General features: G+C 42.3%; 1 protein-coding gene across 3 annotated transcripts; it reads right to left on the bottom strand.

Annotated features, from left to right (window-relative positions):
* Positions 1 to 25046, bottom strand: STYK1 (serine/threonine/tyrosine kinase 1). 3 transcript variants are annotated; one of them, XM_058655816.1, is made up of 10 exons: positions 24874 to 25046; positions 9537 to 9699; positions 9016 to 9087; positions 7911 to 8177; positions 6707 to 6888; positions 5937 to 6020; positions 4403 to 4611; positions 3334 to 3374; positions 2559 to 2655; positions 1 to 569 (listed from the first exon to the last, which is right to left on the bottom strand). In XM_058655816.1, the coding sequence occupies exons 2-10, from the start codon at positions 9598 to 9600 to the stop codon at positions 365 to 367; spliced, it is 1221 nt and encodes a 406-aa protein (XP_058511799.1). In that variant the 5' UTR covers positions 9601 to 9699; positions 24874 to 25046; the 3' UTR covers positions 1 to 364. The 3 variants fall into 3 exon arrangements, with proteins under 3 accessions (XP_058511799.1, XP_004599654.2, XP_058511801.1); XM_004599597.4 differs by having other exon boundaries at positions 2 to 569; positions 9016 to 9150; XM_058655818.1 differs by lacking the exons at positions 9016 to 9087; positions 9537 to 9699 and having other exon boundaries at positions 2 to 569.
* Between the last annotated feature and the right edge of the window lie 1319 nt (positions 25047 to 26365).

Raw genomic sequence — 26365 nt, 5'->3', positions numbered from 1 at the left:
GCTCCTCTGGGGCTTGTAAGAGTCTAGATAAATCGTTCTTCAAAGATGCCAACTCATTTACAACAAACACTGCAGATGTCTGATCCCTGCTGTTCTGTGACACTTTTCCTTCATACTTTCTCCCAAGATCTTTAGGATTGGGACAGCAAGGGAATCAAAGTATGTCTCAGCTGAAGGAAATAAGGTGTGGAGAGCCTCATCCAGCATCATTTTAGATTCCTCAGGAAATGTATAAGGGGAAGATTCAGGATTCTTGTCCTATTCCTCTAGTTTTTGCCAGAAAGTTTGTTGTTTGTTGTTGGAGAAAAAAACTGGTTCCAGGAGCATCCAGTCATTCATGAATGTTTGCAGTGGGAAGGAAGCTTCAAAGGACGCTGTAGTTGTAGGAGAGGCTGTCTACACTGATGCCAGCCACGGCAGCGTACAGATCAGGCACCACCAACTCTGGCACCTGCAACACAGCCTTGTCATCTGCAGTCCTAATGGCGGCATCTAAGCGCAAGCGTAGTTCCCTGGGTAGAGGGCGGCTGTCCTCGCTCCAGTGCCAGCAGGACTTCATGATACTATACCTGAGAAGCAAGCAAGAGAAATTTGACAAGGAATGTGTGTGAGGAACATGATACCTCTCCCCATAAACCTTAACAATAATAGCACCTCCCTGGATTTCTAGATCTGGTTTTCTCTTGCACTTTACATTGTGAAGTAAACATTACTATGTTTAGCTCCATATTTATGTCAATTTTCATGTTGCTTCAGAGATATTAAAACATTAAGTTCTTTAAGGTCATACACTTTGTCAAGTGTCTTTTCTAGTATGATTAAAAATTAAGTATGTATTTCAGAAACAGAGAGCTAGACAGGAGCATACAGAGAGAATTTTCCTGTCACTGGTCTACCGCCCAAAATGCCCAAAAAGCTATAGCAGAGCTTGACTGAAGCAAAGAACCAGGGACTCCGTCCAGGTCCTCCCCAGCAGGCACACAGTTATCCAAGCCGCCATCACTGCATCCCAGGATTTGCATTAGCGGTGAGCTGGAATCAGTAACCAAAATGAAATCTAGACAAACTAGTAATGGGATGTTGGCATCCCAATCAACATCTTAGCTTCTAGGATCAACTCATACCCCAGGAACAACCTTTAGTATTTAGAAATCATGCAAGAAATAGTTTTTCAGCCAGTGTTATTACACATTGTGTTTGTGTGTGTGTGTACCTTTAAGACACACTAACAGTTTATTATAAGGAAAACCAGTGCTGATAACTAAACTTCTATGTTGAAAAATGCAAAATACCAGCAGTTGTCAAATAAATGTCAATTAGCTATTTATTGTTTTCTTGTGAACAGTTGTAGTTTTCATTATGTTCTCTAATAGCCCTGTTCAGACTCTTGGTAGTAAAACACTGCAGGTAATTTTAACATTGTCTGCTTCCAGGTTGGCTCAGCAACTGTCCCTTTAGGCTGACAAATTAGGATCCTCCTTGTCTTGCTTTCTGATTTCTTCTTACTTTCCTTTTCTTGATAGGCTTCTATCTGTGAAAAGCTTAGAAAACAGTCATTGATTTCAAAAAGTTAAATATTAAACAAGAGCCATTAGAGCCAGAATGAGTAATTGGAATGTATGAGTCTTATCATAGCTATCTGAACTGAGGCTGGCAGCATACTGTTCAAACAAATAAAACAGTTTTATTCCTGTATTGAGTTCGATCTACATCCTATTTATTTTAGAAGCTCCCTGTAGAACTAAATCACATCAAAATTAGATTCTTAGTAGGCTTCTAAGTGATTTGTTAACACTGGAGGATAATGTAAATATGAATGAATGTATGTACAACAGTACTTTTTAAACGTTAGTGAAAAACATTGAGTTACAATTCAAGTTTAGAGGTTGGCATTGTGGTGTAACAGGTAAAACTATCACTTGTGAAGACAGCATTCTGAATGATGCTGTACGATCCTGTATAACAATTCTAGTCCTGGCTATTCCACTTCTGATCCAGCTCTCTGCTAATGGCCTGGGAAAGGAGTGGCGGATGGCCCAAGCAGTTGGGCCCTGCACCCCATGAGTGAGACCTGGAAAAAGCTCCAGGACCATGGCTCTTGGCCCGAAACCAGCTGTTGCAGCCATCTGGGGAGTGAACCAAAGAATGAGAGATCTCTCTCTCTCTCTGCTTCTACGTGTCTGTAACTCTTTCTTCCAAATAAATAAATAAATCATCTAAAAAGAGAGAAATTTATTTTGTTTAAAAAAATGAAACCCCCTTTTAAAAGCTCATATTTTGAAAAACCTATACATGGCTTTAAAAAATATTGATCCCTAAAGTAAATTATCCGTTAATTCCACTTTTTCAAAGCCTTTTTCAAATATCTTCTTAGGTATGTAAGATATGTACACATACATGATATATCAATAGAAGAATTTCATTGTACAGTTTGGCCTAAGGCTGCACATTAACAGTTAAAGGCAGTTGAGGATCATCAAAGCCGCGTTGGAAAGGTATCATCTATAGAGAGTGAAAAATACTTGGATTGTTGGAGGAGATCTTTAAAACCCACATACATAGTGTGCTTGCAGCTACTGGGTCGCTTCATAATTTTCCTCCTCTGAAGATACTGCAGGATGCTGGTAGGAGGGACTTCAGGATATGGTGGTGCTCCTGGCAGTCCGGAAATAAGCACAAAAGCAAAAAAAAAAAATTTAGAATCCTCTCAAGTATTAATGATGACTAACATTTCTGTCCATCCTCTTGGGGTAATCACCTGAAGAAGATATAAGAAAAAGCCTAGATCCCATATAGTTGTTCCCCAGTGATCAAGCAAAGATATTGCTTAGAGAAGTTGGGGAAAAGATCATTTGGAGCAAAAACAAAGAGAAATTTTGAGTCTTTAGGAAAGTGATAAAATCATGCAGGAGAGGGCGGTGCAGTTTCTCAACAAAATGCATGAGTAGTAAGCCTGAAGAAAACATTTTTTATTTATACAAGATCACTTGAAGAATTATGTTTTGGATTTGAAAATATCTCTTGACATTAGAGAGCAAGAGAGAAGAAGGGGCAGCAAGAGAGGGAAATGAGGGAGGGAGGGAGGGAGGAAGGGAGGGAGAAGAAAAACAGAAGGAATAAAAAAGAAAAGGAAGGAAGGAAGAAAAAAGGGTAGGACAGTTAACGTTAATAGAAGGGACAAGGAGTGAGGAGGGGTCATCACGCTTCACTTTACAAGTCTTGGGTTTCATGCCAGACCAGCTCAAACTTCAAAACTTAACAAAAAATCCCCTGTTCAATCATACCTCCTGCAGCACCCTCTCAATAAACATTCCTGCACATCTGCACCCGTACCTAGAGTCACCATCTCGTAGAGCAGGATCCCAAAGGACCAGCTGTAAGAGAAGCAAACCCAATCACTTATGTCTGTTTGCCTTCCTCAGTGGGTATGCAGTTAGCTAACAGGATCTTTTGGGAAGGACCCCATCAAGAATGCAATGATAGATGACCTGGGGTGTCTGATAAACTAAGCAAAGCAATAAGATAGTATCTTCGGAAGGCATTTTTGTAATCCCCTTAGATTCTAATCTCTTTGAGGACTGTATCAGTGCCTCTCTTGTATTGCACGTGAATAATCATCACAAGAATAGACATTTCCTATTCATCAGCAACACATGAATTCGTCTCTGTGCAATCACACAAACACAATAACCTAAACATAAAAAGCTCTGTGCCTTTTTCATTGTTTCTACCCCTCTTCACTGAAGTGCCAGCCTTTACTCTTAGAACAAAGCCAATTTGTCCACTATCTCCTCAGGATAGCTAGCTTCAATCCAGGAAAAGCAAGCTTTAAATGTAGCTGGGACAAGTATTTACCTAATCAATATAATCTGAGAGATGTATGTCACTATTTCACATCATTGAGTGGCATTGTATTATCACCAATACCTCCAGATCTTTATGGCAAAGAAGATATCAGTGAGGTAGCAACGGAAGTCTTTTTTTAAATATATTATTATTTGAAAGGAAGAAATACTTGTTCACTCTTCAAAAACTGAGCTGGTCCAAAGCCAGGAGCCAGGAGTCTCTTCGCTGCTTGTCATGTGGGTACAAAGGCTCAGAGCCTGGATCCATCCTCCTATGCTTTCCTAAGCCATAGAGCTCTGTGAAAGCGCAGCAGCCCAGACGCAAATTGGAGCCCATATGGGATGCCAGCACTTGCAGGTGTAGGATTAGCCTGCTATGCTTCCGTGTTGGCCTGAACAATAGCCTTTGACTCTCCGTATTAACTGATATACTAGATTTCCTCTGCTTCTCACAGCATTCATAGCTAAGAGGATAGTCGGCATGACGTCTGCATGCTTCTCCAAGCAGGACACTATCTCACGAAGGCAACAAACTGAAAGGCAGTAACAAACCGTACATATCTCCCCTGATGCTAGCAGGTCTCTGGAGAAGCCGCTCTGGGGAGAGCCACTTGACAGGCACCATCCTCATGGAGGAGATGGCTCCCTGGGTGTGCAGTTCGTAAGCCAGCCCCAGGCCACACAGTTTAGGCGTCAGATCACTTTGGATTAGGATGTTCCTGGCTGCCACATCCCCATGGAACAGGTGCTTATCCTGCAGGAATTCCTGTGGACAGAGCACATGACCATGAGGCGTTGTCTGAGGTCAGACAAGAAAAGACAGGGCTGGGGAGCCCCAGGAGTAGAAAGAGCATTTCTACTGTGCACAAGTCTTATTCAGAATGACAGATCACTTCCAAACCATGCTGGTGAGTCAGACATTTTTGCAGAGTGTTTAGGCTCACCAAGCTGAGTGCATCATCCAAAGGACATTAATTCTGGATTTTGAAAGTGCATTCACCCGTGTCATGTCAATCCTTGACACCTGCTCTTCTATACTTTCCTGTCTGGTCAGATCCTGATAAAAATTGAAAAAGAGGCTAGGTTCCAAGTTGTTGGCAGTAGTTACAAAATGAAAAAAAAATAGATACATGTGAATGGAAGTAGAATTTCCTAACAATATAAGGTTTTGTATGATCTTAGTTTTAAAATGAGTGGATGAAATAAGTTAGGAAAGTATCTTTTTTTCTTAATCAATTTTAAGTTTCATTTATTAATTTATTTGTTACAGAGAGAGAGAAAGAGTTTTCTTTCCAAATATCCACAGCCAAGTCAGCCAAAACCAGGAGCCAAGAACTCTGCCTGCATCACCCATGAGAGAGGCAGGAACCCAAGTATTTGGGCCATTGCCTGCTGATCTCACTGTTGCCCCCTATCATTCCTCCTGTCCCACTTGTTCTTTTCAGTAGGTGGAGTCCCTACCACAGTCAACAGCAAAGCAAGAATCCAATCAAATGTGTTGTGAACCAGCTTTTCCTGTTTTTCAGGTGTAAATTTGCTCCTTTTTTTTCTGCTTCAGTAGGCTATCCAGTCCTCATTTTTTCCCCTGTCTCCTTCCAACTTGGCCTCTCCATTTGCTCTTTCTATTGCTGGTATTATTCATATATATATGAACACACACTATACATATATTTATACGTGAGTATCACATAAGTAGGCACACAACTTTTGGCTCTAACTTTTGACCTTTAAGACTGAGATACCTGTGAAAATTCCCCTTGTACCTCCCACAAACCCTAAACTGACTACTTCTCCCTAAAATTACCAATCCTGTACTATGTTATTTAAATGATCTTATAAAGAAAGGATTAAACATTATTTATATGTGTTTGATACTTTTTTGGCTCCCTAACAATTTGGGGGAAAGTGGTGGGAGGTAACAATGGGGAGGGAAGAAGGGGAAGACGTGGGAGAAACCCCTAAATCTACAAAAATGTATCACAGAAAAATTTAAAAATCCTATTTAGGAATATGAATGTGGAAAACAAGGCATCAGGTATTAGGCCATAGAGAAGCAACCCCAGCCACTGCTGTCACTTCGCGCTGTCTTACCAGAGCCAAAAGGACCTGCCTTCCAATGTGGTAGACCTGTTTTTCTGTGAGATCATAGAGAAGACCATCCATGGTCATCACATCCTAGAGAGAGAAAACCATTATATCAAACTGGCATGAACAGATTAGAAATAAAACAAGGCAGAGGTACTCTCAAATGCAGGTATTGAAGATAAGGAAAATATATAGAAGTTTAGGGACCGAGATTCAGAGAGAGACTTCCACGAGAAGTTTTGAGATGTGCATAGAAATTCAATGACTCATGGGCCCAAAACAACAGTGAAGAATGTAGATGCGTAGCAACTAAGAAAGACATGCTTCTTCATATGTAACTGGGCACCGAATGAAGGTGCCACTTGCTCAGAGATGTAGGTGTTCCTGACAGATGGACAGACAGACAGACAAATTAATTTCCCACTGCAACCCAGCATCTCTTTATTACATGTCTGCCACACACCAGAGCTCATGTTAGGACTGGGGGGACTATACGAGCGAGCAAAGCAAACATTATCAGAAGCCTCTGAAACTTACTCTGTGGCAGATACCTGTGAGCCAGAGCCAAAATACTCATGAACAAACAGATGGTTACATATATCTTTTTTAGGCATGATGGAATTAAAAGATGCATGTGTTTTGATGCAAAAACTTTGAAATCCACATTATACTATGGTATCTCTGCACTTTATCATTTTTTCATGTTCGTTGGCAAGCAAACAGCTAATAAGTCAGGTAAACCATTTCACATCTAACATCTCTACTCCCTTGCTTACCCGGCGGCAGATCCAAAGAAAGCTGAGCAGGTCCCCCTGGGCTACATCCTCCAACACCATGTACAGCGGCAGCTTCTCAGTGCCACAGCCTTCCAATTGGACCAGATTCTTATGTTTCCCCAGGTACTGATAGAACTGGATTTGTCCTAAGAAATCCTGCACCTCCTGGAGTCCAGCTGGTTCTACAAGGGAGAACAGAGCCAGAGCAGACCAGTGGTGAGAACACGGAGCACAAGTATCTTGTATCTGAAACCTGCCAAGGTTTCAGAGCGAAAGTAGTGTAGACAACATGTAAGTTGAATGAGGACCAGTGAGAAGCAGATCATGTTTATTGCCACTGATCCTTCCTAAAAGGGTACACAGAATCGTAAACCTTAAAACTTAGATAGGCTGTAATCTGCCTAGAGTCATAGACAAATATCCTTTTCACATTGAACTATCACTGACTGGGCCCAGTGCGTTGGCTCAAAGGCTAAATCTTCACCTTGCAAAAGCAGAGATCCCTTGTGGGTACCAGTTCGTGTTCTGGCTGCTCCACTTTCTTTCCAGCTCCCTGCTTAAGATCTGGAAAAGCAATAGAAGATGACCCAAAGTTTTGGGACCCTGCACCCACTTGGGAAACCTGGAAGAAGCTCCTGGCTTCACATTGGCTCAGCACCAGTGGTTGTGGCCATCTGGGAAATGAACCAGAGGATGGAAGATCTTTCTCTCTGTTTTTCCTTCTCTGTGTAAATCTGCCTTTCCAATAAATATAAATAAGTCTTTTTAAAAAATATTGCTGGCTTAAGTCACCCCTTTCATTACTGATCTGTACCATGAATATCAGCAAGATAGATAGATAGGTAGAGAGAGAGAGAGAGAGAGAGAGAGAGAGAGAGAGAGAGAGAGAGAGAGAGAGAGAGAAGTACCAGGAAAAAGAATTGGATGTGAAGACAACAGCCTCAGGCCTAATCCAGCAAGATCTATTATGGAAAAACCAGTTCTAAAACAGCCTCAAAAGGCAAAGATGAGTGAGAAAACACAAGAATCCAAAAAGAACATTTCTGTCTTAAGCTTCCACCCTCTATTCCTTTATGTACACTGATGTGACCCTAAATATCTATTGAATTGTCATCTTGTGTTTGCAAAGCCTATTAACATTTACTGAGGAGGGTGCACAGAAGAAAAGCAAACAGAACAGAAGCCAACCACTTCTCTCATTTACCTTTTAAGGTTTTGAGGACAACACTCTTGGATTTACCAGAGTCGCCAGTGTTCCTCTTGGCTCGATAGATGGGCCCACAGGTGCCGTTGTAAATTAGCTGCAGAACTTCTGAGAGTTGCTCCCGGGGCACCTGCAGCTTTGCCAGGACAGGTGCTCTTGTGAGTAGAAAGTTTTCTACTGAGGTTTCATTAAGAGGCACAAGCATATTTCCTCCATGCCCAGTTTTTTCCCAGTTTAGGCCCCTGGCTAAGGGCACAGGAACAACACCTAGGTCAAAAAGATGGTATCAGTCACATTTTCCTGTGCTGGGGACTCCAGGAAAGCAGAACCTAGAACAAACTACTTCAACAAATTTCCCTCCTCCCAATGTGTCTTCCAGGCCAGCTATATGAGCCAGCATCTACAACAAGCTTACACAAGATTCATAATCATCCTTATTACTTCTCAAAGAACCCAAGACAGATTGCTTGCATGTTGTCATAACACTTCTTTTCTGTCTTCCTCAGCATTACCGTTCAGTATAACCCACTAAAGTAGTCTGGGGACAATTAACAAAGTTCCTACACAGATCCTGAAACCACAGATATCTAAAAATGGTAGTAGCTACCAGTGCAGACGACCATTTAAGTCAAACAGCTTCCAAAGTTGGAGGAAGGGCATGGATGATCAGTCATCTGTCAATCAAACTGTCCTAGGAGTCAAACTGATCTGTTATTATCCCCTACCTGTCACCCTCTACTTTGAAGACTCATTTGTAATGCTCCTTTTCATTACCTACTTGGGAGCCAAAGATTAGGGATGAAATGTATTAAGAGATAGCGTCAGTCTTTGATAAGACACCTGGTCTTACTTGTCAATCTTCAGACACTCAGGTGGTCACAGACTTGAGATTCCAATCAGACAAAGAAGACAGACCAGGTCACATGATGTCTCCTTTACTATCCTTTGTTCAGTCAACAAGTTTGTGATGCATTTACAACGCACGACTTCCCACCCAACTCCACAGGAGGAAACTCATGCTTCTCTCACTGAAAGTATGGAAACTAGGAGGTGCTTTTCCTCTGCCCCATCTTTTACTTATCTCTTCCCAAAAGTTGAGCTTCACCTTGAAGTCCAGGACGCTGCTGCTGGGCTCTTTGTCCTCTGATGAAAAGCCACAGGATGACCGCAAGAAGGACTAGGAAGGCACCAACAAAGAAGGCTGGGATGACAATCACTTCATACTGCCCTTCTTGGACAACTGGGTGAGCAATCAAGCAGCAAGAGAAGAGAATGAACAAGTCTAACCTGATGGCCACACGATTTTCCCCCACACACCAGTCCTCAGCACATCTTGTAAGAAAGGGTCATCCCCTCTACCTTCTGTGCTACCACTCAACGGAAGCACTACTTAAACACCAACCAAAAGTCCCACACTGTCTATTCTCTGTCATTTTCCCTACAGAGACATCTGGATCTGTGACTGGCACAATGACACAAGGACAATAGCTTTCCATCTCCAATCTTTTATCACTCCGTCTTTATTTCCACAAGCAGTTAAGTCATTCCAACAGAAACTAGTCACACACCAGTCCCTACAGCCCCAAGGGCAGTCAGGTGATTGGACAACCATGGTGTCTCACTTACTGCACAGTTTGTCGCTGAAACTGCACTCCAGCAGCATCCGTGTCATGCCCTTCCTGACTCCCATTGCCAGAGCCAGACACGTCCCTGCTGGGCCACCGTTCTGTTAGGTCCACAGAGAAGGCACAGGAGTCAACTCTGGGCATTCACCTAGGGCTGAGTAGTTCTGGAAAAAAAATTCAAATGGAGCACAAATTTAAAATGGCCTGTTTAAATTTTGTTGTAAAGTCAGATATATAGAGAGGAGGGAAACAGAGAGGAAGATCTGCTATCTGTTGATTCACATTCCAAGTGGCTGCAATGGCCGGAGTTGAGCTGATCTGAAGGCAGGAGCCAGGAACCTCTTATAGGTTTTCCATGTGGTGCAGGGTCCCAAGGCTTTGGGCCATCCTCGACTGCTTTCCCAGGCCATAAGCAGGAAGCTGGATGGGAGTCGGGGCCACCAGGATTTGAACTGGTGCCCATATGGGATCCTGTCATGTTCAAGGTGAGGACTTTAGCCACTAGGCTACTGCTTTGGGCTCTAAATGCCTTTTTAGAGCACAAATTCCTCCGTACATGGCCACCTCTCTGTATCACCCTCTTCGCTCTGTCCATGTGCCTGACATGCCTATCTTTCTCTCTATCATTTTCCTGCCCTTGTCTGGTTTTATTCTTTCACTCCTTTGATACTGACATTACTTTTGATAGTCCCCTCCTATTCACAACATCGATTCAAATGCTCAAGCATAGATGGACCTGTCTGAACAGCAGTGGTCCCTGAGCTACATGGATAAGATCTACCTGCCCTATCTTCCTTATACACATGTAATTTACTGATAGAGCACATTTTTAAAAGACACACAATTTCATTTTTTGCAAAGTTAATTCAGATGTGAATAAGTAATTAGTTTATGGCAAGACAGTTACAGAGTTGCTTACTGTATCTGGAATAGCTGAACCCTCACAGCCAATGAACAGACAGCATGTATTAGTAAAAACTGTTTGATTGTTCAGTTCTCTGAGCATCAAACTCTCTGCCACTCATACAAGATACAGACACTGATGCTGTCTTTAGCAAAAAAAAAATTAAAGGAAGCACCAGGACCAAGCTAGTTTGTTTTTAGAAATTGTTGACTTATGTATTTGTTTTCACTTTACAGGAAAGCCAGGAAGAAAGACAAGACACAAAGACAGATAGTCCACTTATTGGTTCACTCTTCCCAAATATCTATAACACCTGGAACTAGGCCTGGTAGAAATTCCCAGAACTCAAGCCAGGCTTCCCACATGGATGGCATGGACTCAGGTGCCTGGGCCATCATATGCTGCCTTCCAAGGCACACATTAGCAGGAAGCCGGATCAGAAGCAGAGGAAACTGAGCTGGAAACAAGGACACTGATAGGAGACAATGCCTGCCCAAGAGGGACCTAACCCCTGCATAGGATACCACCCCAATCCTGTTTTGCAAGGAAATACATTCATATGGGTCAAAAATTTAAAAATGTAAAATAATATGGCATACAAATCTCTCCCCACCCCATTATCTTCCATTTATATAATTTCCAATTCTCCTTAAGTGAATGGCAGCTATGAAGTTCTTATTTATCTGACAAGATTCTTCATGTGTTTCACTTTAAAGTCTGTATAAATCAGCACACATGTCAAATGAGATCTTCAGAAACCTGACTCTTCAATTTTTGAAAAAAGAAAAATATTTATATTTTCTTATTTGAAAGAGACACAGAGAGAAAGACCTTCCATTTTCTGATTCACTTTCCACAGGGCCATATCGGCCAGAGCTGAGCTGGTCTGAAGCCAGGCGCTTCCTCTGGGTCTCTCCCATGAGTTCAGGGGCCCAAGAACATGAGCCATCCTCTGCTGCTTTCCCAGTCCATAAGCAGGGAGCCGGATCAGAAATGGAACATATGGGGTACTCATATAGGACGCTGGTCCCACAGGTGGAGGATTAGCTTGCTAAGCCACTGTACCGGCCCCTTTGACCCTCCTTTATAAAGTGAGCTGCTGGTTACCACTCTGATCTGTGTATTGCCTGACTATTCTGGCCCTGCTTGAGAATCCTCTCCCACAGTTGTATAGCAAAGCCTGCTTCTTGATTTGATTAATTTGAAACAAAATACAGTCTCAAGTCATTCCAATTATGTGTCATTCCTTTGGTAGCGACTGTAGGGTCAGCATTTGCTGCAGTGGTTAAGATGCCTCTTTGAGTGCTGATATCCCATATCCAAGTGTGAGGATTCAAATCAAAGGCTCCACTTAGCATTACAACCTTCTGTTCATGCATTCTGTTGGAGGCCATAGAGGATGGTTTAGGTACCTGAGTCCCTACTGTTAGGAACCAATTAGATAAAATCATTTAAAAGGAGATGTTACAGTAACACATATGTATTTTAAAACTTTGTAGCTTTATCAGAGAACCAAGTTAGCACCTACCACCCACGGGGGAGTTCTCAACTCCCGGCTTTGGCCTCCTAGGATGGGCATATGGTGAGTGAACCTGCAGCTAGAAGATCTCTTTCTGTTCCTATTTCTCCGCTTTTCAAACAAATAAAAATTTTAAAACTAAATAAATATCAGAAGTATAGCTCCTATGACGTTATACTGTATCATATATGTGCTGTATTAGCTGTATTATTGCTATCTGGTATTATCACATGTTGTGTTTTCTGACTGACACCAACAAGTAAGTTAATTAATGAACCTCTCAGTGTTTGATAGGCTTATGTCAAGAAGCCTTCCTGTGCCAAGCTCATGACTTTTTCAATCTTCCATAGGCTTGTCCACAGAGGTGGTAGTTGAATGATTCCCTTATAACTTAAAACAGAAATAGACATTAATTGATTGACAGAAGTCTCTGTTAACCAGAGGGGTAACCAGAAGGTAGAAAACTGCAGAGAACAGAAGCAAATTCTTATCTGTTTGCCCATGAACACATATCTACAAAGCCGAGTTTTCACAATTTTATATGCATGGACTGCCCATAGCAATGGCATAAGACCACCTATAGAGAATAGAGCAAAGAGTATGGTCTTCAAAATAATCCCTGAGCTTGGCTAGGTGAATCCAGAAGCTATCTGAATGCATCTTCCTGCCATTCTCATTCTTACTTTGCTTTGCTTTCCTTTCCTTTCAGGGCATTATCAGATGTAATTATTTCCATTCAGGGAGCAGCCAGTTAAACAAGTTCGGCTCCTGGGAGTAGGTTCTGCCAGCAAGCACGATCTCTCTACCATAGTTCAAGTGGGGGGAAAAAAAGTCGATCAGCAGCCAACTCAGATTTGTGAGCTCTGCCCAGAAACTAAACTACACACCCACTAGTACGCACTGAAGGAGGTAATTTGAAGCCTTAGGTGCATGTATGACACAGAACTGCTCACAATGGACACACTATCTACAGGTGAATGACTAAACAAACCTATCCGCAGTGTCTCCAACCCATGTTTCTATGTCCCCTGACCATCTTAGGATGCAATCTGATCTCCTATGGCGTTTTCTCACTATCATGTTTATTTGTCCCTAAGCAGTTTAATGAGGACAGGTATGTTAACACCTGGCAGCGTGGTGAAATTGGAAGAGAGAGCAAGGAGATGAATACATAGGATGATAAGCTGCTCTCAGTGAAACTGCTTTCCTTCTTATAGTTGCAGTCTGACTAGAGGCTAGGAAATGTGCCAAATGAGTCCAGGGTCTTTAACATACACACACCAGGAGTATCTGCATATCCATGGAAGCCTGCATGGCAAAATCTCACTACAAAGAGCCCACAAGAGTCAGACACCAGATAGCTTCTTATATCTACTTATAACAACAATATTTTCCTTTACAGGACTTTTCTCCCTGCAATTCATATTCAATTACTCCATAGCTTGGCTTGTGTACTCTTGGTCAAACTGAGCAAAATGTGCTAGATGTCTTAAAATTTCAAGGCTGACACTTTCCATAGGTTACATCTAGGTCACTTGTCCTGATCCATATTTCTGTACAGTTTGACTGATACTCTGTCCCCTTTAATTATAATCTGGGTAGTTTCCCCACTGTGTCAACAATCTGTATGTTGGGGCTGGCATTGTGGTACTGAGTTAAGGTGCCAATTGTAATGCTGCCATCCCATATGAGCACCAGTTCAAATACCAGCTGCTCCATTTCTAATCCAGCTCACTCCACCTGGAAAAGCAATGGAAGATGGATCAAGGGCTTGGGCCTCTGCATCTTTATGGGAGACCTGATTGGAGATCCAGCTTTGTAGCTTCCACCTGGCACAGAAGGCCATTGTGACCATCTGTAAAGTAAATCAGCAGGTGGGAGAACTCTCTGTGTGTCTCTGTCTCTTTCTCTTAACTTCTCTCTCTGTAACTCAGCCTTGTACATCAACAAAATAAGTCTTCACAAGATGTGTGTATTGGCTGCTATTCCTTCCTAGACTGTGAAAATGCTCTCCCACAGTTTCGTCTTTACTGCCATATGTGACAAGCTCAGGGCACTGGTAACAAGGATCCAGTGAAGCTGGGAAATGTTTATTGACAAGTGCAAAACAGGCTTATATATACATAGCTTGCTGTTGTGCACACATATCTGTCTACTGTGACAGATCTCTTCAGGTAGGATTCTAATTAACCTTCAATGCTTCACTTGTGGTTGTCATTCCTTAATTTTTTTCTCCAGGAGAGAAGTTGCTTCAGGCTCTGTCCTGCCATGGTCAAAAGTCTAGCTTTCCTGTTGAACTGAGAATTCAAAGATAGAGTTAGCACAAAGAGAAATGCATGCAAATAGGAAGAGAAGGAAAGTGAAAACCGGAGTGAAGTCCATCGGCTCTTTACAGAAACAATTATAACTGAATTAAACATTAACTCTCCAAACCTTTATACATACTCACAAGCATGTGCAAGCATAATGCCACATCGCATTTCTGCAGCTATTTTAAATTCACACAAAGTTTGATTTGCAGCCATAACAACTCTTATCAGTGACAGTTATGTTCAGTTAGCATGGTACTTTCTCTTCAGAAACCAGGAATTTACTCATGAGTTTCCAAAAGCAGCTCTTTCCTACTAAAACACAAAAAGTATTTTGGTAGGAAAAAGAACAAACAGTAGTTTTAAAATCAGACTGATTATCCTGTACTCTGCCAGCTTTTGCACTGTGACAACATTCCTTGATTGGCCTCAGTGTATCATCTGCCCCTGTTCCAATGAGGTTTGATCAAATCTGTTGTGCCAACCTCACCTTCAACCTGACCATGTGCTTATCAACACATGTAAACCTTCAACCACCTTCTTGTTCAGTAGACAAGTGACCTACCCTCCCAGGTGGATGTCAACCTGTGTTAAGGGAGTTAGCACTGGTTCTGAACTCCATGGGAGAGGACTCACAGACTGAGGGTCAGAAGGGTAATATGGGAGTGCCAGCCACCTGTCTTACAGCCTTCTTGCACAAGCTCTCAGTCTCCATTCTCTCACTTTTACTCTTACCCCTAAGCTATCTAGCCAAAACAACCTCCTTTCACAGGTTAACATAGTACACTGGAAGCAAGAGGGAGAACTGCTCAGATCTATACGAGTCCAGAATCACTCATCAGCAATATCCCAAAAAAACAGCTGTCCTTCCTGTTTCCAGACCTAACAAACATTTGTTGAGCACCTGCACTGCACCAGGCACCTTCAGACGAAGGAGAAAAGGTAGAAACAGAGGGATTCAAAAATCAACTGGGTTGAAAACCAAACCAAACACAAAGACAAGAAAAATCCAAGCAGTTTCATACCCAGGCCATTTATTTACAAACCTAATGTTTTTTGTAATTTATTTCTCTATTTATTCTGAAGATTGATTTTGTTTAATTAAAATATAGGGTGTGGAATCCAGGATTGTGTCCTGACTTCGCTCGTGTTTCTGTGTTCTGCTTCTGGAGTAAGCCTGAGATCCAGGGAGGAGCCGATCATCTCTAGGAATAGAGCCCTGATTTAGGAGTTAGGATTCCCAGGCTGACCGCTTTTGTCTTACGGAGTTATAAATCACACACAATCACTCCAGGACCTCAGAATCCCCAGCTCATAAGCAATGCTATGGAGAGAAGGAAAAGCAGAGATCATACAACCACCACCCACACCAAACACAGAAGGTTCTGGTCTGTGCTTGTCTCCACTGGCCTGCCTGACTACTGCATCGGAAGATGATTGCATGTACATCCTGGCTCAGCTTTCAAGCACCAAGCTCCCACTGTTTTCAGTCACATTGTAATTCCACAGACTGGTGCTCCTCTCTGCAACTCATCCTGTTTGGCATTTCCTTCTAAAGGGAAAACTTTTGGTTCCCTAAAAAAAAGAATTTGCTTGGCAGTTTCCCTCCAACTTTCCCGAGTGGAAGAAGACTCGAGGAGTACTGGCTACAAAGGATTGTGGGAACTTGAGCACAAGCATTTGTATGTGCACACATGCGTACATGCACACACACACACACACACACACAAAGACTTCCTCACTCTCTTATAAGTCCTGAACCAGACCAATGGATAGATCTCACAACCAGGAAATTAATTCAGCTCTCTTTTACCTCAATGCCATGTTACACAGGGTGTGTCACTACAAAGACTCTTTGCCTATCACACAATCCCAGGTGAACAACAACAAACGCCCAGAAAGATGAAAAAGAAACCTCTGAGGTCACAGAAGTGCTTCCTGCTGCACTTCTTGGAGTTCCTTGGGACCATGTGATGCGCAGCCCTAGCAATTGGGGGAGGGAGATTGCACTGGCTTGGTGCTGGGCAGTCAAAGGTTTGAAGTTCTAACTCCAGGAGTGGTGACTCACTGAGCATCCAGAGATCTTTTTCTCTGTCTCTCATTCTCTCTGTACATCTGACTTTCCAATAAAAACAAATAAATCTTTTTTTCAAAAAATAAACCAGAGAAAAAGAGAGGATATTAGTACCGGCTATAATCATCCTATTGCATAATAAACTGTTCAATCCTGTGTGAACTCGGTAACTGTTGGTCCAACTCTCTCTCCATTCCCTCTACTTCCCTTCCCTCCCCACTAGTAGATGGAGTCAAAAAGCAAAAGTGATTTCCTAGTGAGTTTGTTATGAAATATCGGTGCTGGTGTTGACTGCTCACTCTCTAAAGGAGTTGGCTTGGCTCCTCCCAAGACTTCAGGGAGGAGAATGAAGACACTTGGGAAGCAAAACCGACCATGTGCTGAACTCAGGTGATGGATACCTGATGGGAAGTCATCTTACTTTTATATACATCTGAATTTTTCTTAGCTAAAATGTTAATAGAAATATTTAAATTTTAATCAAGAGGAAGGGCATCTCAATGGAGGCTTTAAAATCTATTTATGTTCACAAAAAAAAGTTTAATGATTTTCTATGCTCGTTGCTCAAGTGAAATAGGAGATTTTAAAAATGCATATCATGAGTACAAAATTATTTAGAGGCAAACACTTGGGCAGAGAAATCCCAAAGAAAAGAATATCAAAACATTGTCACAATGGGGATGGCCATTATAAATGACTTTTTCCTCTATTTTCCATTTTGCAGGCCATATGAATGGCACTTTCTTTTCTAACAACAAAATACTGAGGGAGAAAGATAAGAAGGGAAAGAAGTTGGAAAGCAGAAATATCTAAAAAAAAAAAATTAGCTGAGGGTGACAGAAAAGGGAAGGGGGCAAAGAAAGTTTCCCTAAAGAACTAGTGATGAGAATTTAAGACAATGTAGGATCATTAGATCAAGAATTCGGGCTTCAATGAGTGCTTCCCTGGCCTTAAGTTAAAGTGAAGACCTGGAGTTTAACAAGTTCTTCTTTGTTGCCTGCTAGAGGCATTATCTTGCCAATCTGGGAGAGAGCCAAGACGGAATTGCCAAGAACAAAGTTAATGTGTCATCTGGTCCTCAGGGATCCAAGCCAATAGGATGGATTTTTTTTTTCAAATGATTGAAGTCCTGCTTTCCCAGTGGATACAGTCTGCTGACAGCACAGGATTCTATGAACCTCACTGAGAACGTCAAAATGTTTTTAGTGGTAGGAACTACAAGTACCTCCTTGAGCAAGCAGTCATTTGCATGACATAATTATTCTTCAGAGAAAAGGTTAAAACTGTGCTCCTGAATATGCATTCCACTTGAGGTCCTCTAACTCTAATTACTATTCCCCCACTACCAAGTTCAGCTTTTTCCTTCAATGCACGTGTCCCTTTCCTTTTAAACACAAGAAGTCTGCAAAGTATTGAGACCACTGATGGAAAGCAAATCTAGTGATCAAAAATTGCAGAGCGGGAGTGTGTGCAGGTGCGAATATGAGCATGTAAGGTGTGTGTAGGGGTGTGTGTTTTCCTTAGCAGAAGTTTGCAATTCTGCCTCCTTATCTTCATAGTCCTCCCTGCAGCCCAAGAGCTGGCTCCACTTCTGTCACTGGTGTTTGTCTTTTACCTCACCTGCCATGAACTTGTATGCATAACAAAGAGGCTTTGTTAAGGTGCTTCCCTGCTGATAATATTTAAGATCTGCCATGATAACGCATATTTACTGTGTAGATTTCTAGATTTCAGCCAGCTTTGAATTTTTATTTTGAGTCTCAGCCCATTTCTAAAATTCGATATACGTGTCTTTGCTACTAGTTAGCTGTGGATTCTTACATATGTTCTTTAACCTTTCTTAACCCTCAATTTTCCCATCTGCTACACCGAATTTGCAATATTACCTCACTTAAAAGATCATTGAAAAAAACACTCAGAAACATACCCTGCACATGATAAACTATAACTTCTACTAATAACACATAATAAGTAGTAACTATTACTGAATAACAATTATAGAAATATTTTATCCTCTTTTTCTTTCATGATCATTATTATTATTATTATTGCAACACCTTCAAATGACCTCTCCTTTTGGGAAAGACCTTCAAATATAATATCAATATCCAAACACAATACACATCCGTACTCATATGTCTCACACAGGAATAAAAGAATTATTTTCTGACATCTAAATTTAATGAATCTTTACAGCAGATCTAACATGGGTTTCCAGTAAGTTTTCTCACTCTTTGAATATAGTGTTTGCTTTTTAAAAAATATGTATTTTCAGCTTTCCCTTTTTTAGTAAATTGCTTCACAGTTTCTGAATCTAAAATGTCATACATGAGGTCACTTCAAAGAATTCATGGAAGGGTCTGGCACCATGGCCTAGTGGCTAAAAGTCCTTGCCTTGAACGCACCAGGATCCCATGCGGTGCCAATTCTAATCACAGCAGCTCCACTTCCCAACCAGCTCCCTGCCTGTGGCCTGGGAAAGCAGTTGAGGATGGCCAATTGCCTTGGGATCCTGCACTCACGTGGGAGACCGGGATGAAGTTCCTGGCTCCTGGCTTCGGGTTGGTGCAGTACCTGCCGTTGCAGTCACTTGGGGAGTGAATCTTCGGATGAAAGATCTTGCTTTCTGTCTTTCCTCCTCTCTGTATATCTGACTTTGCAATAAAAATAAATAAATCTTAAAAAAAGAGTTTATGGAAAAAGTCTTAAAATTTATTTTGATGAAAATGTTTTGAAGTCTATGCATAGAAGAATTTTCAAAAAGTACATGGAGGGATTGGCCTTGTTGCACAGTGGGTGAATCTGTTGTTTGTGATGCCAGCATCCGATATTGGTATCCACTGGGTCAAGTCCTTCCTGACCCATTATGTCATGGTTTCCTCACCTGGAATATTTCTCAAAACAAAGTTCTAAGAGTAACTAAAAAGACTGCTCTACTGACGCAGGAAAAAGTCTGTCAGGAAAGACTTTGTCCCTGGGTTGGTGACTTTGTGTGTGACCTTAGCAAACCCATCTCTTTGTCCAATGTTGTATGTGAAGTCTTGTGAGTATGAAGGAACAACAACAGTATAAGACATTGTGGTTATTTACTGGTATCTCATGGGAAGTGTGAAAGAAAGCAGAACTCCAGATGATGAAACAATGTTATATGAACATAAAATGTATTTGTACAGAAGACCATTCAGAAATGTAAAACCAGAGGAAAGTCGAAAAATTATTTTCTGTCCTTTAAGTAAGGAGTGCTGTATCCTCTCTCACTTCCTCGCAATGTAGTTGTTAACTGAGTCCTTCTATCGCTGTCTGTAGACAGTGAGCTATAGAAAAATCAAGAATTGCTAGTGTACCCCATGAGATGTAGAAAGCAGCGTAAAACAGATCACGAGGAGCCCAGACAAGCATTGACAGCAAATATCTGGGTGGATGGCGATTCTAAAGTGGACTATGTCAGCCAACAGACCTTAGAAGGATTTCCTCATTCTTGGATCTGTGAAATCAACAGTACTTCAGAACTATTGAAACTACTTGAACAGAACCCTCAGAGCATGTTCCACCTGGGATGACATCGGGTGGTCATTCCACATCCCCAGTTACTGAGGTGGTTCGGAGGCTAGGTGTGGATACTCTCCTTGTCTCCCCTTTACCCCGGGATACAGGAAGAAGAAAAGGCAAATTTGGAAACAACAGCCTCTCATCCACTTTCTCCTAATCTTTGACCTTTCCGTCCCCAATCAACTATGTAAACATCATTAAAAAGTCTGCCTAATCTTCCGGTGTTACGGTGAGCTATCCCTTGCTACTTCTCCTTATGCCTCCACTTACATGATTTTGGAGCATTCTGCAGGACCCAGGTGTTGTACGCTCAGTGTGTGCCATCTCTTGTACCTATTCCACTAAGCACAGGAAAGTTCAACCCATTGGACAGAACAAAGCTCAAATTAAAAAAAATATCAAGTGCGACAGTTTGCTTTGGACTCCACCCTGCTCTGCTTCTCCTAATGTGACATTTGTGTTCAGCACAAGCGCTGTTCACGCTGGCCTCCCATCCCACTGCTGCCTGGTACCTCTCTCTCCGCCTCTACTTTCTCTAGAACTCTGACTTTCAAATAAAAATAGTATCTTTTAAAAATAGAGACAAAAGAAAAAAAAATGAGTTACCTAAGGTCAGGAAATATATCAGACATCTAATTAGATATGAGACCTCATGTATCCATTCTTACATTATGCATTAGTTGTGAAATATGGTGAGGGAAAGTGTGGAAATAAGGCCAGCTGTGGTTACAGGAGCTGCTTGGGCTTCAGGAAGAGATCTCCTCACACCCTGCAAATGTAGAACCCACCCCATTCTTTCTGTACTACTTCAGCCACAACTGCTTGCTTAAGAAACAAAAATAGCAAAAACAGCCAAGGGGTCATCATGTCTTAATCTCCTTGACAAACATGTTATGCAATGCAACAGGTGCTTGAGGCCAGAGAACTTGACGTATGTACAGAGAAACGGCTCTTTGCCAAAACACTAGCACCGACCAAAAGATCTAGCTTCCAAAATCCATGGATGGGAAGCTCAGGCCAGGGACTGTTCCTTCCCAGCAGTTAATGTGCAATGAATCAGACCAGCATTGTGTGTCTAGAATCTCCATTGAATGTTCTTTCTGCTTCCATTCCCCAGCATGCACAATGCTACCCGGAGGCTTTGTTTCTTCTAGGGATGAGAATGAGGAAGAGGTTCTTGGTTCTCATAATCCATACCTTATGCACATGTCAGTTTCTTCTACCTGTTAGGACTTTGGGGTATGCTTGTGCCTGGGTTGGCCTCTGCAGGTCTGTGGCCCACACACGCCCAAGGTGGAAGGCTGGAGAATTATTTCCAGTTGTATTCTTGTCACTTGGCCTTTCAGAACATCATGACCAATATTCTGCTCCTTTCTTCTTTTTCTCCTAAAACTTGTAATGACTTATACTAAAACATCAGCCCCGAGGAATGCTGAAGGGTTCAGGCATTGAGACCCATGGGGGAAAGAGGGCAGAGACAGAAGACAGGATAGTCCCTTGGTCTCTAACCAACCTGGCAGGATTTGTGGAGTCTGATGGAAAACAGGATGATCAAAATGGATTTTCTGAAAACTCTTAGTCCCTTTCCTTCTTCCTTGTACCAAAGCCAAACTTATCACTTGTCAAACAAATCTTCCCTGCAGCCCTTAACCTGGGTTCAGTGGAGAGGCATCATGGAGCAATCACATAGGCCCACCAACATTTAGTTGGTAGCATAATCATACTCACACAATAGTGTTTCCTGGAATTGTCCAACACAACACACTGTACTTACCCATCAGCCAATGGCTGAGTGGATGACTTCATGTAATAAGTATGCAACATTCGTCAGAAAGATACCTGACTCCAATTGTGAACATTATTAGAGTATTAGTGAGATTTTCTTACAATCACAGTACATATTTGAAATACAGTTTGTCCTTAAATCCTTAATATTTCTACCTGTTTTTGTTAAATTTTTATGTATTTTTATTTGAAAAGCAGAGAGAGAGGAAGAAAGAAAAACGGAGGGAGAGAGAGAGATTCTATCCACTGGATCGCTTCCTGAACTCACAATGGATGGATCCAGGAACAGTCTGGGTCCCCCACAGGAGTAATTAGAACTCATGCACTTAAACCATCCTCTACTTCCTCCTTGGTGCACATTAGCAGGAAGATGGATTCAGGAATAGAGGCAGGACTTGAGTTCAGGCACTCTAACACAGGATGTGGGCATGCCAATTAGTATCTTAACTGTGAGGCCAACATACACTGATTTTAGTTTAGGTCAAAATAGCATCATATTTTTTATGTAATTGCTACCTGATAAGTTTAGGAATTATGTCCAAATATATAAGAACCATTCATCATGGCTGAGGCTATAGGATATTAACATGTAAAAGGAAAAAAATTAAAGGCAGTTTTCACTTCATTTGCAACTTTAGCCAGAATTTTGAGTACCTAAGCATAAAATTATAGGTCTAAAAAATGATCTAAAGCTATTTTCAATGGTAATTGTTGAGAATCAGTGACGCTTTCATAAGAACAAGAATTCCGGGAACTGTAGCTATTTTGTCCATTGCTGCATCTCTAGTACCCGGGCACTTGGTGGCTGGCACATATCAGGATTCAAATGCTCATTGACTAAGTAGCTAAATTCATTAACAAAAATAGCACTTGTGAGGAGTGGGATGACTAGTTAACCTAGCAGTTAGGACATCCATGTCCTACATTGGATGCTTGGGTTTGATACTCAACCCTAGCTCCCCAGTGCAGCTTCCATTGGGATGTGGAGTCGGGGTGGAAAGGGCAGTAGATGATGTCTCATGTCGCTGGGTCCTTGCTCCCACCCCAAATAGGAAATCTAGATTGTATTATTGGCTCCTGGTTTTGGACTCAACTCAGCCCAGCCATTTTGGATATTTGGAGAGTCAACCAGAATATCCAAGCTCTGGCTCTAACTCTGTGTCTTCTTCCCATTTTCCCTGTTTCTCTGCCTTTCAAATTAATAAATAAAATTAAGCAAATAATTGAGAAGTTATTTCTCAACCTACTGCCTATGGCTTGGGAATTCCATATGGACCCAGTTGGAGTCCTGGCTGCTCCACTGCTGATTCAGTTTCCTGCTAATGGACTGGGAAAGCAGTGAAGGATGGCCAAGGGCTTGGGTCAATGTACCATGTAGGATACCTGGAAGAAAGTCATGGATCCTGGCTTGAAATGAGCCTCCTGCTGTTGAGGTCATTTAGGGAGTGAACCAAAGGATGGAAGATTCTCTCTCTTTCTCTCCCTTCTCTCATCTCTCTGTAACTGTACCTTTTCCAGTAAAAGTTAAAAAAAGAACTTTATTTTTTAAAAAGGGAGAAAAGAATCTCAATAACAAAAAAATCCCAATTTACCTAAACACACATTTTTGAAACAAAAAAGACAATCACAGGGATAAAAGGCATTTAGAAAATGCTTAATACCACAAATTATCAGAGAAAAGCAAATTTAAACTCCATATCTATTAGAAAGACTATTGTCAAAGACACAAAAGATAAGCATCTGTGAGGCTATGGAATACGCTGCTTGCTGTTGGTATAAATTAATGCAAATCAGTACAGCTGTTATGGAAAACAGTATGGAGCCTTCTCCTAAAAAAAAATGAGACCTTAAAAATAGAAATGCAATGTGACCCAGTTATGCCCTGACTGGGGGAATAAGTCAGTGTGCTCCCATATTCATTGCTACAATCTTGATAACAGCCAGACATGAAACCAACCACAGAACTTATGAACAGATGAAAAGATGAAGAAAATGTGGTATATATGTACAATGAAATTATTACAGGAAAAGAAAAAAAAAAGTGCTGTCCCTTGTGAAAAAATGAATGAACCTGGCCGGCCAACATTGTGCTAAGTGACATAAGCCAGGGACAGAAATGCAAACACCACATGAGCTCAATGAATCCTGGACTCTTGCACACACATATGAAAATATCATATAGTATCTCATAAATCTACACAGTTATTGTATGTCCATTAAAAGCAAGATTCTTTAAATACCAATAATAAATAAATGTAAAGCTAAAACCCACAGAAGTAAAGTGTAGAATGCCAGTTACAGGACTAGACTTGTTGGGGTTGGATACTACATTTCACCCAGACAGGAGGGTTGGATTTCAGAGATGTGTTGTACATTTTGTCCTGGCCCTGACCTGGCTGACAGAGCTGTTGGAGGAATGAAGAAGCAGTTGGAAGATGGCTCTCTCTCTCTCTCACTCTCTTTCTTGCTCTATGTTTATAAGTCAATACAGAAACTTTTAAAGAGTCTGTTGTACCATACCGTGATGCCATACACTGTGTTCTTAAAATTCCAGGAAGTACCTTTTAAATGATACCACCACACAAGTAGGTCAGGTGTGTGAGGAGACACATTATTAACTAACCCTAATGTATATATATTTCCAAACAAGATGTAGTGTGTGATAAATGCACATGTTTTAAAAGATCTATTTGTGTATTTGAAAGGGAGAGAGAGGAGACAGCGAGAGCTATCGTCCACCTGCTGATCTGCTGGTTCTCCCTCAAACAGCTGCACCTGCTGAGGCCGGTGCAGGCAAAGCCAGCAGCCCGGAGGTCTCCCTGGATCTCTCACCAGGGAGATGGAGGTCCAAGCATTTCGGCCATCCTCTGCTGCCCACGCAGGCACACTAGCAGGGAGCTGGATTGGAAGCGGAGCAGCTGGGATTCAAACAAGAGCTTTGATGCCAGGTGCTCGCATTATAAGCAGCTGCCCAAACTGCTGAGCCACAAGACCAGCCTTGATACACACAATGTTTAATCTATCAATTAGAAACTAAGTTTTCTAAATTAAAAGTAAGAATGAACACCCACTTAAAAAAAGCTCACGTCCCCCAATGACATCTGTGTCCTCCAACCCAGACCTTGTGATTATATTAGCTTTTGTCACTATTCAAGTAGCAGAGGGGTGAGAGGGTGGCACATGAATAGACCCACTGACCTTAAACCTGGAGATTATCCTGGATTATCCGTTGAGTTCAATGTAATCAGGACAGCTGGACTGTGTCGAAGGCAGATGTGTCAGTCGGGATGTCGGCGGTGTCGGGTTGAGGCGGATTCACCTGGCCATTTCTGGCTTTGAAGTTGGGGGAGGTGGCCTGAACTAGGCCAGGCCAGCAGCTTGGAGAAAGTGAACAGGACAGCTGGCTCACTCCCAGAGGCTCCCAGAGCATGCAAACCCACCTGACCTGCTTGTCCTGTGTGGCCTTGTGACCTCCAGAACGGTAAGATGATAATCAGTGCTGTTTGAAGTTGCCATGTCTTAAAGGAGCATCGGAGCATGTAGCTCCTGGGAGACGCTGGATTACACACTTGCCAGGACAGGTTGTGAGGGGAGCGGTGGGCACCATCAGGCCAGTGCTCAGCCACCTCTGAGACCCAGGAGTTGTTGTGGGGTGAGTGGAAGCCTCAAACCTCTCTATCTGGAAACAGGATGCTGTCTCTACAGAGCTGAGCAAGATAACCCGAGGTAATTAGAGTGGGCCCTAATGCAGCACAACTTGTGTCTTTATAGGAAGGGGAAACTCATGGGTGGCTAGCTGGAACAGAGCTTAAGACACAGCTTGGGACATCCACATCCCATATTGGAACATGTTTCCAAGTCCTGCTCTCTGCTGATTGCACCTTGGGGGGTTGGCAGGGGAGCAGGTGACAGGCAGCCTAGGTGCTTAGGCCCCTGCCACTCTTCCTGGAGATCCAGAAGGAAGTCACAGCCTTGGTGTCACCTGGCCCAGCCCTGGCTGCTATGGGCCTTTGAGGAGTGAATCAGGAAGTGGGAGGCTCTGCTTTTCTCTCACTGTGTGTGTGTGTGTCTGTACCTTACAAATAAATAAGTAAGGGGGGAATTTAAACAGCTGTGTAGGCAGGGAGAGCACCCTTATAAACACAGAGACCACCATGTGCAAGCCAAGGAAAGAAGTCTGCCATGAACGCTTTCCTCACAATCCTAAGAATGGACCAGGGCTGCCATCCTTTAGTGTCCATCCCCAAGCCCCAAGCCACAAGACAGTCACTCCAGGTGCTTAAAAAGACCACCCAGGGCACCAGGTGCAGTAACCTAGTGACTAAAAGTCCTCGCTTTGCATGCACCAGGATCCCATATGGGCACCAGTTCGTGTTCTGGTGGCCCCATTTCCCATCCAGCTCCCTGCTTGTAGCCTGGGAAAGCAGTCGAGGACGGCCGAAAGCCTTGGGACCCTGCACCTGCTTGGGAGATCTGGAAGAAGCTCCTGGCTTCTGACTTTGGATCGGCGCAGCTCCAGCCATTGTGGCCACTTGGAAAGTGAACCAACAGATGAAAGATTTTGCTGTTTGTCTCTCCTCTCTCTGACTATCCACTAAAAATAAATAAATCTTTAAAAAACAAAACATGCGCGGGGACTGTACTTGGTGATGGCGGCTCCGCCAATTCACAGAGTAACAGAGGCATTGAA

The sequence above is a fragment of the Ochotona princeps genome, chromosome 27 (assembly GCF_030435755.1).
Source record: "Ochotona princeps isolate mOchPri1 chromosome 27, mOchPri1.hap1, whole genome shotgun sequence".
NCBI lineage: Eukaryota > Metazoa > Chordata > Mammalia > Lagomorpha > Ochotonidae > Ochotona > Ochotona princeps.
Note: the sequence above shows the minus strand (reverse complement) of the source record. Positions and strands in the feature narration are given on the sequence as shown.

Coding starts and splice junctions, on each gene's coding strand:
- STYK1 (XM_004599597.4), bottom strand. CDS start 9,600: ATGGGAGTCAGGAAGGGCATGACACGGATGCTGCTGGAGTGCAGTTTC. Junction 6,021..6,706: donor TTCTTTGGATCTGCCGCCGG/GTAAGCAAGGGA, acceptor TTCTCTCTCTAG/GATGTGATGACCATGGATGG. Junction 4,612..5,936: donor GGCAGGTCCTTTTGGCTCTG/GTAAGACAGCGC, acceptor CTCTGTCCACAG/GAATTCCTGCAGGATAAGCA.